The 11074-nt window shown below is 45.4% G+C and overlaps 1 protein-coding gene across 1 annotated transcript; it reads left to right on the top strand.

Annotated features, from left to right (window-relative positions):
* Positions 1 to 3737: 3737 nt before the first annotated feature.
* On the top strand, positions 3738 to 4706 carry LOC142464623 (olfactory receptor class A-like protein 1). Its single transcript, XM_075568014.1, has one exon. It carries the CDS (start codon positions 3738 to 3740, stop codon positions 4704 to 4706), a length of 969 nt encoding a protein of 322 aa, XP_075424129.1.
* The last annotated feature ends 6368 nt before the right edge of the window (positions 4707 to 11074 follow it).

Raw genomic sequence — 11074 nt, 5'->3', positions numbered from 1 at the left:
CCCGGGTCCCCGAAGACAGGTATCTTTTTTGTGTCCGGTGGGGTAAATTCACCGAAACACAAGTCTCCGGGGGATGCTCTCCAACCCAGAGGGGCGTTGGGAGGCTCCCCAATGTCTATCTCTAGGGGTAAGGCCTCATGCTGTTGAGCACTTTGGCCTTCCATCCCAGAGATGTCGGGTACCTCCTCTTGCATTCCCTCCAGATCTTCGAGGTGGGGGGGGGGCTGTTCATTTATGGGATCTGGCTCACACTGATTAATCTCAACCAGTGGGCCGGATGGAGCCACCTCGTGCAGAAACGATATTTCGTTCCCTTTTGGAGACATCCGCGGGTGAACGTAATCCGTTTCACCCTTCTCGACCTCCTCAAACGCCCTCTTATTTTTATTTTTATATTTGCTCTTCCTGGGGATTGATTCCCCAGGAGAGGGTGCCGCTGCCTCCCCAGCAGGAGCTTCCTCCTGCTCCCCCGCACCCTGTATGGTGCTTACAATGGGGGTAAGCTGTTCTTGGGGGGGGACAGCGACAACCGAGGGTGACTGTTGTGGGGTGGCTTTTACATTCTCTCTCTGATCTTTAGGGAGAGGTGCAGATGTCGCCGCCCGAGATGGGGCAGCGACATCTTCTGTGGCCCCAGGGGGGACCTGGGCCCTCGAGGGCTTTACCTTCTCCCTCTGTTCTTTTGGGAGTGGTGCAGACGTCACCGCCCGAGATGGGGCAGCGACATCTCCTACGGTCCCAGGGGGGACCTGGGCTCTCGAGGGCCCCGCTGTGGTAGGCACAGCGGTACCGGGTGTCTTGGCAGAGGGAGGGGCGGGTCCAGGAGCTGAGGTGGGATTCCTGTTCCCTTTGGGGCAACTCCTACGAGTGTGCCCCAGCTCCTTGCACAGATAACACCTAACCCCCTCCGTGCCATAGAAAAAAGTATATTGAATGCCCTCGTAGGGCACCCTAAAGGAACCCTCCACAGATTCTGTGCTCCCCGGCAGCAGCAGTTGTACCTGCCACCTAAATGAGAGCACATGCCTCAGCGCCCTATCCCTGCAGCCCATAGGCAATTTTGTTATAGGAGACTTAATGTCAGGCAGCCAGCGTACGGAGGAAGAAAATGCCCCTCCCATACATCTTGCTGGCCGCCACCACAGCAGAGGGACCCACAACGTCTGCCACAGCCCTTACATAGATCTCCATGTTAAGGCCAGGTGACATTGGGCATCTCACCCCAAGCTTCCTGCTCACACCGGGCGTGGCCCCAGCATTGTTGTTGCTGGGGTTGACGCCTGCAGCTGTTATCTGCGCCCATGTTTGAACTGGGGCTGCAGGGGCCACGCTGCTAACAGGTGCTGGGGGAGGCATGGCCAGGGCACTGGAAGGACCAGGCCTAGGGCTGTGACTAAGAGTGTTGCTCCTAGGAGCCACAGTTTTTGGTGTCCTGTATCCGGGTGTGGTCCCCGTTGCCACACTACTCCTACCTCCCTTAGGCATGATAATAATAAGCCTTTTAGTCAGGGGAGGAGGTAGTGTTTAGAGAGAAAGTTGCAAAGAGGAACTGTCCTTTTAAGAACCAATTAACCTCTCTGTAAAGGGAGGGGGGAAAAAAGCAGCTTTTAAACCTGCTGTAGTTTTAAATCTTTTTCCCCTTATTACTCTCTCTCTCTGTTGCAATAAGCCACACAATTTATAAGTCTTTAAAGAAAAGACACAGAGCTCTTAATTGCAGGTGAGAAAAGAGGAATCAGGCTTAAGAAATAAAGTGAAAATAGAAGTAAAACAACCAGGGGTGTGGGAGGGGAGAGGGGTTGAAAGCTACAGTACCAGCCAGCCAAAGTGCAGTTTGTGCTGGGTTGAAAAATACTGCAGTCCCTGGGTGAAAAACCAAAAACGGTTTTTAAACCCCCCAAAAAAACAACCTTTAAACCTCTACAAAACACACAGTCCCCCACAGTTTCACTCCAAAAAATAACAATAAGAATAAAGTGAAATTAGAAGTAAAACAGCCAGTTAAACAACCATGGGGTGGGGGAAAGAAGAGAGGGGTTGAAGGCTGCAGTTTCCAGCCAGCCAAAGTGCAGCTTGTGCTGGGTTGAAAAACCACTGCAGTCCCTGAGTGAAAAACCAAAAACGTTTTTTAAACCCCAAAAACAACCTTTAAACCTCTACAAAACACACAATCCCCCACAGTTTCACTCCAAAATAACACAAATGAAAAGAAGAATACAACCTGATTCCACAATGCCTAGGAGCTCTGTACATACACTTCTGAGGTAAGCTGCAGCAAGTGATAGTGCTGAGGTGAGGGAAGCAGCAGCAGGTGATAGTGCTGAGGTGAGGGAAGCAGCAACAGGTGATAGTGCTGAGGTGAGTGACACAGCAGCAGGTGATAGTGCTGAGGTGAGTGACACAGCAGCAGGTGATAGTGCTGAGGTGAGGGAAGCAGCAGCAGGTGATAGTGTTGAGGTGAGTGATGCAGCAGGTGATAGTGCTGAGGTGAGTGATGCAGCAGGTGATAGTGCTGACGTGAGTGACACAGCAGCAGGTGATAGTGCTGAGGTGAGTGACACAGCAGCAGGTGATAGTGCTGAGGTGAGTGACGCAGCAGCAGGTGATAGTGTTGAGGTGAGTGACACAGCAGCAGGTGATAGTGCTGAGGTGAGGGAAGCAGCAGCAGGTGATAGTGTTGAGGTGAGTGATGCAGCAGGTGATAGTGCTGAGGTGAGTGATGCAGCAGGTGATAGTGCTGAGGTGAGTGATGCAGCAGCAGGTGATAGTGTTGAGGTGAGTGATGCAGCAGGTGATAGTGCTGAGGTGAGTGATGCAGCAGCAGGTGATAGTGTTGAGGTGAGTGACACAGCAGCAGGTGATAGTGCTGAGGTGAGTGACGCAGCAGCAGGTGATAGTGTTGAGGTGAGTGATGCAGCAGGTGATAGTGCTGAGGTGAGTGACACAGCAGCAGGTGATAGTGCTGAGGTGAGGGGAGCAGCAGCAGGTGATAGTGCTGAGGTGAGTGACGCAGCAGCAGGTGATAGTGTTGAGGCGAGTGATGCAGCAGGTGATAGTGCTGAGGTGAGTGATGCAGCAGCAGGTGATAGTGTTGAGGTGAGTGATGCAGCAGGTGGGGATTTTTTTGGGGGGGGTTAAAAGTGCTTTTCTAAGGGCACCACATAACCTAGGGATGGTCGTGTCATCCCATTAACTTCATGGGATACATAAAAGGACCACCAGCTACTGTACGGAATCTTTATTTAACATTGGACAGCCTGAAACAGGAATCTCCGACCGACCTTCTTAAGTCCATGGATCAATTTCTGGATCAACATTTTTGTTTTGAAACGTCAAAATATCCCCCTGAGTTTCTCTCTGGGGAAAGTTCCTGTTGGATATCACTGTGTGCTCATAACGGCAATATAATATTATCATCACACACCTGCTATTAGTCATTACTTGGTTTACCGTACACCTAAACTATCTTACTGGAAATAACAGGTAGCCATGGTTATGCAGATAAAGGAATCACACACCTCCCAGCTCTCACAGCAGGAGACTTTAAAAAGGATCATCTGGCTATTATACAGCTGTGAAGAGGCGTATAAGAGTCCTCTAACCACTGGCAGAGCTACCCCTTCATAATGAAGATATTTTGACAATGCAGCTAAAATGTTTACGCTTGTGATGTAAAGCGGACCAAACGCGAACGCTGAAGGGAAGACGAGGGAAACAGAGCAAAGGAGCTGCTAACTATGATATTAAGTGCTGCAGATATTGTATCTATTACTATTTATTTTTCTGCTCTGTTTGGAACTGTGGCGAATCTCATCATTCTTTTTGCCTTTGTCAGCAATGCGATCAGACACAAGGTGTTCCAGCCTCTGGACCGAATCATAGTTAACATGGCTCTGGTCAACCTGTTGCTTTGCTGTTACAAAGAGATCCCTGGAATCCTGGTGTTCTTCCACACTAAGGTTTTTGGTACCGTGGGCTGCCGGATCCTACTTTATTTTTACCACACTCTCAGGCTGGTCAGCATTTGGTCCGTGGAGAACTTGAGCTTTCTTCACCTCATCAAGATAAAGAGACCCGGTCACAACTGGTCAAAATTCATCCATAGGCATCAAGGTCAGTATGTCAACTGGACACTTGCCGGTTGCTGGGCGGTCAGCATCGCTTTCCATATCCCATATCTTCTGTACAAAGATCCAGTGGGTCCACGTAACAAAAGCAACTTGTTGCTAACAAGTACCAACTGTATAGGTCCATCAGAAAGTATGCTGCTGAAGGTCCTTACCTACGCCACCGTGAGCTTGGACTTCTTGTTAATAATCCTTGTCGTTCTTTTAAATGGATTTACAATAGACCTGATTTGCAGGCACAGGAGGCAAGTGAGGGACACAATGACCGCCAGACGTGGCTGGAACAAGCACACTGCCCAGGCTACCAAGATCCTGCTGTCTCTGCTTTCTCTCTACGTGATCTGCTGGATTTCCAGCGACGTTGTGTGGATCGCCATTGTTTCCGGACTTATACAGAACGATTATGAAAACACCATGCTTTCTGCTCTGTATGGCATATTGTCATCAATTTACTACTCGGTCAGCTCCTGCATCATGGTATTTGGTTATAGACAAATTAAGGACTACTTAGCTGAGGCTGGTTGCTGCTGCCAGGGTCGAAAAGCTGCATCTTTGCCGGGCATAGAACAGCGACATTAAAAAGGCGCATACAATGAGTCATTTCACCCTTGTTTCCCTTAAACAATTGTTTCAGTTTCTGTAAATGTTGGTTAGTTGGATTTTTCTTTTCTACAGTCATATTCAACATGAACCAGCATTGTAGATATGAACTTGTGCTCAAACAGCAAATACCGTACATAAGTCTTCTGCCCACACTGTGAACCTTCGCTGATATACAGCACTTAACTTAGAGTACAGTCTAAGAACACTCACATTAACAGAAACGGTAAATGTTTGTTCTCATATGAAGAGAATGAAACACCATTACTTTATTTGCTTTTTGCATTAACAGCTCTACGGTAACCATGGCAGACATATCCCATCTCATCCCTAAATCTGCTCAGCCAGAGGCTTTAGGCTGAGAATCTGCAGCATATTGCAACTTCTTCGTTACTGGGTGTTACCTGCTTTCAATAGATGTCAGAACCCTCACCAGGAGTTTAAAGGTGCAATCCCTTACGTATATTTAAAAAAAAAAGTGTTTGTAAAAAGACACAATCTAATCTGGTCTGTAACTGTTTAATGCGCCTAAAAGATAAAATATGTTAAACGGTTCATGCAATGTCTTTATACATCATGTATAACCCTGTTCACTTAATGTAACTATGTATTTGTAAACATTTATTTGTCATCATAATTCTGTGCCCAGGACATACTTGAAAACGAGCGGTAACTCTCAATCTATTATCCTGGTAAAACATTTTATAAATAAATAAAATAAATACTCAGCACCAATGCTTTTTTTGTTTTATTATTTGTTTGTTTTTTGCTCCTAAGGACTAACACTAAATCAACATTATTAATACATGTGAAGTACATGGAAGCCATTTTGTTCTATCCATAAATAGTGCTACACTTCAGCATTAAAAAGACCAATTAAAATCAGATAAGAGGTGAATACGTAAATAATTCATTTGAGTGTCTGTTAGCGCACGCCTGCACTGGGATATCTGAGACAGGCTGACTTGTACGAAGCAGCATCCTGACTATTCCAAGACCTGTGCATTCCAATGTCCTCACGTTAATCGCGGATGTTGCCAGTTATGAACAACAAATGGACCGTAAAAAAAAAGATCAGTTTATTCTGTCAAATCCAAAATTGTACCTAATAAAGTTGTCCCATGATTTACACAATGTATTTGTATAGTGTGTACCCCACTAAGCTACTGTACTGTATGTTTTATGAGGTGTTTGGTTTCAGTAATCCATTTTAAAGCAACTAGCAAGCTGTACTCTTGTAAAGATGTTTGCAACGATGAGTTGGAGATTAGTTTTAGAGCGCGGCAGGAAAATCTTCTGCCTGCGGAAGTTTGCATTGTGGTTTTGAGGATTTATTGCAGATTTCACTGAGCCACGATGGGCTGGAGTTGGTATATCCTGAAAACCTGACCTGTTGGTGGTCCATGAGCACTGGAGTTGGCCGCTCCCTGTATTAAAGGCTCTTGGCTGCAAAACTGGGGGGAAACCTGAGCAAAAGAATTGCCCCTCATCTATCAAAGGGAAAACTCGTATTGCCTCCAATGGGGTTTTTTTTTTTATTTGGAGCAGGTTTTTGCACTGGTTGTGACCCAGTTTTGCAGCTGGGAGATTTTAGTAAATAAACCCCAATGTATCAAGGAAGAAACAGTGCAATTCTGGGGCAAAAAAGCAGCACCAGATTTAATACTAAAATTCTTCTTGAAGCAATAATAGCATTTTTACTTTCTTTACCTAAATACCCCCAAATCTATTGTTTAGAATGCCTTACATATCTCAGACACCTTGTCCCATGCCCACTCTAATACTCGCAGTACATTAAAGTGTGATTGGTCATCGATCAGTACTACCACACTAATTGATAACCCCCTGAAGGGTTAAAATTATTAATTTGTCCGTCATGTATTTGTCTTCCATTTTGTGTTGCTGTAATTTCCAGTTTCAATTTAGCCTTTTTAGCAGATTGAACTTTGTACCTGTTTTGTACTCAGCAAGAATTCTTATCTTTTCTTGCAAGATGTTTGTTAAGTAAACAAGCCACAGTTAAAGGCCCCAGCTAGGTAAACATAGACAGGGTCTTCTTTTACAGATAGCAAACTAGAAGCGACAGGTAACCCTTAATCTTGTTTTTACCAGAAATAATGCTGACGATTGTACTTTGTTCTGAACCAGAAACGCCTTTGTAAAAAAAACTATTTAAACTGCTTGTAAACCTTAATAAATCAGAAGTGAAGAAGAAGAACTGCTTTGTGTAGGAAATCTTCATTTCTCCGAGCGCTCGTTGTGTCTGTTTGCTGAGACCTTGTGAACTCAGGGCGATGGCCAAATTCTCCTCGAGTTGATTATGTTTGTGCAGTCCTAACCAAGGGAAAAGTCTTCAAATTTATCAAATGGTGTTTGAAGTGGGATTCACAAAGGGAAACGTGAGTACATTCTAATTTTTGGAGTCTCACCTTCCCTCTGGGAATTTATTAAAAAACGAGATTCACACTGGGAAAAGTGAGTATATTCTAATTTTTGGAGTCTCACCTTGCCCTCTGGGAATTTATTCACTGGTAGGACTGGCATAAGTCGGGTTTAAGTCCCTGTTGTTATTGTAAAGTGGGTGTTTGTGTCCCCATTTACAGCCTGAGTAACGCTCTCAGTTTTAATAGACACAGTTGTATGTATATTTATATATTTTTATATTTATATATATATATAGAGAGAGAGAGAGAGAGAGAGTGAGAGAGAGAGAGAGAGAGAGAGAGAGAGAGAGTTTTATCAAGTTTTCTTTTGTTTTATCAAGTTTTCTTTTGTTTTATCAAGTTTTCTTTTGTTTTATCAAGTTTTCTTTTGTTTTATCAAGATTTCTGCTGTCTTATTAAGTTTTTTTTATTTGTCAACATTTTGCTCTTTTTGTTAACCTTATTGTATGTTGTTAAGATAAAAAAAAAATTATAAGGTGTTGCCAACTGAAATTTTTACCACTCTCAAAATATATATCTATCCCCTGCCCCTATGGTATCGGGACAATTATTAAAAATTTTATTAGTAATTGTCAAAGTCAAAGATAGATGAAAGACAGAAAATATTATTTTTTCAATTTAATTTTAAGACATGCAACCCAAATTATTTGTGCCAGATTGACAGATTATGAGTGTATATTGATTTTCATTAATAATATTTTCCCGTCTGGATTGAAAAATTTAGGGAATTTTATGTATTGCAAACTCTCAGTGATGCACAAATCAGTAGGTGTAGGGTTTTTTTTCCCTCAGAATGTTTTATTAGATTTTCGGGCATGAATATGGAAAAAATGTTGATTGTATGAATAACCCCATGTGTATGTTTGTAAGAACCTAAGTGAATCCTATCCGTGATGGTCTTATGTGCATTGGATAATAGGAATGTCGGTTTATTGTATTGCAAGTGTTTCTAAAATAAGAATATAATTAATTGCTCATGTTGAAGTTTGACATTTAAAGGTGTACACCTCCACTACAACACAAACTAATTAACACTGGGCAGAGGAGAGTTTGGGTGCCCGTGGAAAGAAAGGAGGGTAAGAAAGGACAAATTCGGAAAAGATCATTTGATCTTTTACCATTTTTTTTTTATAAGCAGTCCAGTCACTGGAAAAATAAGGATACTTATCGTGCTGGCCAGGCGATTTGTTTCCTTAAACAGAAATTACATTCTTTCCCTCTAAATTTCCACAGGCAAAATCAGGTGAACATGTACACAGAAATAACGGGCAGTATTTTCAAATTAGTTTTAAAAGGTTCGTTATAATATGGGGAAAGGGAAGGACATTTTTATTAATTAGTTTACAAGATCAAACTGTTTTTGTTTTCTCATTTATTAGCACAGGTGAGAAATATGTGTTTTCTTGTTATTTTTGTAAAAGTTGGTTGGATGTGTGAAATTCTGTTTTTGTTTTGTGTCTGTGTTCTGTGTCCTGTTTGTGTGTAACTAGTAAATACAATTCAATTTTATTTGTTCTGATTAGGATATGTTTGGGAATATTTAAAAAGAGAGAGAAAATGCAGGTAAAAGCTGACACGCACTGTTTGAAATATATATTATATTGTATGTATGTCTCTATCTATATAGCGCTTCACAGTGGTAATGCGCGTGGTAATTATGAAGGTGACAGGTGGCGTAAGTAGCAGGTCATGGGAATCAGGTGATTCAGACATAAAGGTGGCATTAAGGCTTTGAAACCGCTGCGGCCGGCGGGCCGCGCAGCTGCGGACCATCAGACCCTTGCCCGAATGGTCCCTGCCCCCGCTGCCTCCTTCCGGCAGGGCTGACTACATACTGTGACGCGTCAGCCGGCCGATTCTGCAAGATCCTGGTGATTTTCGGCGCTGACGTGTCACGTGATACGCGAGTCAGCCAATGGGGAGGAGGGTAGGGAAGGAGCTAGATGGGAGGCACCTTGGGCGGGGAGCAGGGAAGGAGCTGCGGGTTAAAGTGTGTATGTGTATATGTGTGTATGTGTGTGTATGTGTATGTGTGTGGGGGGGTGGACGGCACCACGATCAGATCCCGCCCCCCTCCCTCCCACTCCCGCCCCCTTTCCGCTCTGGCTCCCGGCTCCCTACAGACCGCATATCGCGGTCAGCGCCCCGCCTGTCTGTCGTGCGGGCGTGCTGACTGAGGGAGCGGGGCCTTAGCCTTAGAAAGAGGAGCTTACAGTCTCATTGGTGGGTAGGGAGAATGTACAGAGACAGTAGCAGGGAATTCTGGTAACTGCGGTTGCAGGGGGCCCAGCTCTATACTGTATATCAAGCATGTCAAACTTAAAGGCTAACACGGGCCAAATAAACAAGGTTTAAGTTTAGGTGGGCCGCAAAAAAACAAAAACTTCAATTTTCATAGAACCGTAGGTTTATTTCGAAAAGTGCAGTATAAAAAAAAAGAACAACAATAAGAATGTTTTCTTCCTGACACATGGCATCTCTGACTCTCTCTCTCTCTCTCTCTCTCTGACTCTCCCTCCCTCTGACTCTCTCCCTCCCTCTGACTCTTTCCCTCCCTCTGACTCTCTCCCTCCCTCTGACTCTCTCCCTCCCTCTGACTCTCTCCCTCCCTCTGACTTTCTCCCTCCCTCTGACTCTCTCCCTCTCTCTGACTCTCTCTCTCTCCCTGTCTCTGACTCTCTCCCTCCCTCTGACTCTCTCCCTCCCTCTGACTCTCTCTGACTCTCTCTCTCTGACTCTCTCTCTGACTCTCTCTCTGACTCTCTCTGACTCTCTCTCTCTGACTCTCTCTCTGACTCTCTCCCTCTCTCTCTCTGACTCTCCCTCTGACTCTCTCCCTCCCTCTGACTCTTTCCCTCCCTCTGACTCTCTCCCTCCCTCTGACTCTCTCCCTCCCTCTGACTCCCTCCCTCTGACTCTCTCCCTCCCTCTGACTCTCTCCCTCTCTCTGACTCTCTCTCTCTCCCTCTCTCTGACTCTCTCCCTCCCTCTGACTCTCTCCCTCCCTCTGACTCTCTCTGACTCTATCTCTCTGACTCTCTCTCTGACTCTCTCTCTCTGACTCTCTCTCTCTCTCTCTCTCTCTGACTCTCTCTCTGACTCTCTCCCTCTCTCTCTCTGACTCTCTCTCTGACTCTCTCTCTCTGACTCTCTCCCTCTCTCTTTCTGCCTCTGCCTCTGACTCTCTCCCTCCCTCTTACTCTCTCCCTCCCTCTGACTCTCTCCCTCCCTCTGACTCTCTCCCTCTCTCTCTGACTCTCTCCCTCTATCTGACTCTCTCCCTCACTCAGACTCTCTCCCTCTCTCTGACTCTCTCCCTCCCTCTGACTCTCTCCCTCCCTCTGACTCTCTCCTTCCCTCTGACTCACTCCCTCACTCTGACTCTCTCTCTCTCTGACTCTCTCTCTGGCTCTCTCTCTCTCTGACTCTCTCTCTGACTCTCTCTTTCTGACTCTCTCTCTGACTCTCTCTCTGACTCTCTCTGACTCTCCCTTTCTCTCCCCCTCTCTCCCTCTCTCAGAAACACACACTCTCTCAGAAACACACACTCTCTCAGAAACACACACTCTATGAGACACACACTTTCTCTCTCTCAGAAACACACTCTATCTCTCTCTCTCTCTCAGACACACACTCACTCTCTCAGACACTCTCTCTCTCAGACACTCAGGAGGGATAATGGGGAGGGATAATCGGAGGGATGGTGGGGAGGGATAATCGGAGGGATGGTGGGGAGGGATAATCGCGGCGCCCCTCTAGGCAAGCCACGGCACACAGATTGGGGACCACTGGGCTGGGCCGCAAATATGTTCGTTGTGGGCCGCATGTGGCCCGCGGGCCGCGGGTTTGACATGCTTGCTGAATATCATGTGCCCAGTATTCAGTGTGGGTTAGATTTGTGCG

The sequence above is a fragment of the Ascaphus truei genome, chromosome 1 (genome assembly GCF_040206685.1).
Source record: "Ascaphus truei isolate aAscTru1 chromosome 1, aAscTru1.hap1, whole genome shotgun sequence".
NCBI lineage: Eukaryota > Metazoa > Chordata > Amphibia > Anura > Ascaphidae > Ascaphus > Ascaphus truei.
Note: the sequence above shows the minus strand (reverse complement) of the source record. Positions and strands in the feature narration are given on the sequence as shown.

Bases quoted from the DNA above. Each gene is read 5' to 3' on its own strand.
- LOC142464623 (XM_075568014.1), top strand. From the start codon at position 3,738: ATGATATTAAGTGCTGCAGATATTGTATCTATTACTATTTATTTTTCT.